Source organism: Cynoglossus semilaevis, unplaced genomic scaffold, assembly GCF_000523025.1.
Source record: "Cynoglossus semilaevis isolate Cse_v1.0 unplaced genomic scaffold, Cse_v1.0 scaffold1092, whole genome shotgun sequence".
NCBI classification, from domain to species: domain Eukaryota; kingdom Metazoa; phylum Chordata; class Actinopteri; order Pleuronectiformes; family Cynoglossidae; genus Cynoglossus; species Cynoglossus semilaevis.
In genome coordinates this window covers 15,844-18,652 of record NW_007585120.1, presented here as the reverse complement: position 1 = coordinate 18,652, position 2,809 = coordinate 15,844, and the positions used below count along the sequence as shown (strand labels likewise).

Below are 2,809 nucleotides of genomic sequence, written 5' to 3'. Positions count from 1 at the left end.
TGTCCCAGCTTGGCCCTGCACTGCCCCCCCTCCGCCTCCTTGTCAGACGGCCTCACTCCCCAGCTGTGACGCTTACCCTCTACCTCCTCGACTCTGTTATTAGCCAGCTGTGAGTCACATTCGAGCATCTGCTGGCTACACAATGGCAAAGCCCACTCCGTCTAAGCTCATTTCAGATTCTCCCAGCCCCCTATCTTCCCTAGGCTGCCCTCCGATCCTGGGTCACCACTCCTCTTCCAGACTGCTCATCTTCTCCATAGGTAACCTTATGTTCACCTTTCTTTCACGAGACTTATTCAAAACTATTTAGGCCCCAAAGTCATGATGGGACCTCCTAAAATATTCCACCTGACAGCAGATTCAGAAACACACCTGTTGTCCCACTTCAAAAATGTGGCCTTGACTAAACAGGAGCAGAGCTTCCATCTCACTGAGGGTAAACTTTGTTACACTCCTGAAGATTCTGCTGCTGTCAGACGAGGCAGATCAGGGATTAGTCCAGGCCAAGGAAAAAGTAGCAGCAGAACCTGCTGGGTTACAGCAGAAAGCAGCAGGGGAGATGATGAGTGGCTGCCTTTATTTACAGTTCAGGCACAGTCTCTTTTTTGTTTTAAAAATGTAGACCCAAGCATCTTCTCAGAGCCACATTTCAAGCTGCCTGGGATTAAGTAGAGTGGAGAAGAGTAATGGATATTTGGATTTTGTCCCTGTGGATTGAGTGTGCGTGTGTTTGTCTAAGTGTTTTGACACTCACCTGCACATTACTTCATGTGTGAGCAAAACTCTACACATTTCTGGATTCTTGTTTTGTCCCTCGTATGATATAGGCTGAGAGGAGTAAAAATAGGAGCAGAGAGTGAGAGTGTTAGATTCATGGAGAATAAATCACACATTCATATACAGTATATCCATATATATCCAAATATATATATACATATATATATATATACACACATATATACACATATGTGTATATATATATACATATATATACATGTATATTATACATACACATTGGGGAGAAAGAGTCACTTTCAAGAAGACAAAGTTTGCTCACCTGTTTAGTGACAGAGTCGATGAGTCGAGCATAAAGATCCTGCTCTGTACGAACTCCTGCAGCACAGGGAACACAGCCACAGTCAGATAGTCAAATCATTTATGAAATTTGTATTACTAAAAAAAATGTAATTGAGTTCCACTTTGGAATATAGTCTTTTGCATGCAGTTTAATCAGTTACTATTATATTGCATGAATCTGTATAAATGAAACAAAGCATTTTTTTTATGTTTATGTATTGTTCAGACAGTAGAGTGTAAAGTCAAATTATTCCCGTCATCCGTTTTTATATAACTGTTGCACACTTGATTCTCACAATACAATGGAAAAATGTTGCAGTCCCTCCCTCTCCACCCACAAAATTCTTCACAAGATCTCAGGAAATAAAACCACTGAACTGTTTACAGCAAACATGGAGGAATAAGATTGGCATGAAGTTCATATTTACTCTGTGATGGATTCCACAGGGATTGAGATTTATTTGATGTTGACGATTATGACTCATGTTCTGCTTAAAGGCCAGAATTTACAACCACATTCCCACGATTTGTCAGGCTATATTTTATCTGGTGATTTCTCAGTGAATGCTTGATTTCTTTTCAGTGATTTCCAGTTATCTGACCGACTGACGAGCCTTTCACCAACAGGTACAGGAGAATGTGATCGGTTTGTTACGGGATCTGACCTAATGCTCTAATGATCGTGCTCCCTGCGACCATTTAGCACATCGCTTTGAAACTTTACATGTAAATCGCACTGAAGAGGCTAACAATATGTAGGGAATTGTTTCCTGAGAGAAGAGCACATTATCCAAGGATTTTTTTTCACAAAGACTTTGTAGAGTGTTCCTTTTAAAATGTGTTCTTCTCATCAAAGCTTCAATTGAGAAGCCTTTGATAACGCTTGGGAAAAGGGGATGTGAGAAGGGGATGAAGAGAAAGTGCTTCTGGTGTGCTCGCATGTACCGTGTGTGCATGCTTGTGTATGTATGTGTACGAGGGGATTGCTCCAGAACATGTCTTTTATCTTCTCTCCCATGGGTGCCACTGCAACCACAGAGTAGGGGCAGAAGTGGCTCATGGGAACCAAATTTCTCTGCATACGCCTCGATGTAATGTCGAAGCACCATGGGGGGTTGGAGTAATTTTGAGGCTGAGAAAAAAACAGGGTGGGATGGCAACATATACCTCATACATGAGCCCAGAAGAGCCTCAGCAGTGAATTGTTCAAACCCACTGAGATGACAATAGGCAAGGGGGATTAATGAGCTTAGAGAAGAAGCACAAGGTGAAGCTTGAGGATGTTGAGAAAAATTACTTTAGTGGAAAGGTGTGTGGCATATTGTTGTGCAATACTTCCACTACTACTGTGGCATACCTTGTGTTGAGTTCAGCATGTAGTTCTAGTAGAAAGGTTTGTGTAAATTAAACCATAATACACGCTCTAAAAGAAAACGTTTGGGAACATCACCCAGCAACTGGTTCCGATATGTGGACGACACTTGGGTCAAGATCAAGGTCCATGAGGTCAACAACTTCACAGACCACATCAACACGGTGGACAGGAACATCAAGTTCACCAGAGAAGATGTAAAAAACAACAGTCTTGCATTCCTGGGCTGTGCTGTCCACATCTCAGAGGACAGACAACTCAACATAGAGGTGTAGAGGAAACCAACCCACACCAACCAGTATCTCCGTTTTGACTCACACCACCCACTGGAGCACAAATTAGGAGTCATCAGAACCCTAC

General features: G+C 42.3%; 1 protein-coding gene across 1 annotated transcript in view; it reads right to left on the bottom strand.

Moving 5' to 3' along the window:
• The window catches only part of ebf2 (EBF transcription factor 2), a 34,205-nt gene that overhangs the window by 25,613 nt on the left and 5,783 nt on the right, over positions 1–2,809 (bottom strand). Inside the window, exons 4-5 of the mRNA XM_008337321.3 lie at positions 1,058–1,113; positions 755–828 (exon numbers count right to left, since the gene is read on the bottom strand). Of these exons, the coding sequence (XP_008335543.1) occupies positions 755–828; positions 1,058–1,113 (130 nt within the window). The remainder of the gene's footprint in view (positions 1–754; positions 829–1,057; positions 1,114–2,809) is intronic.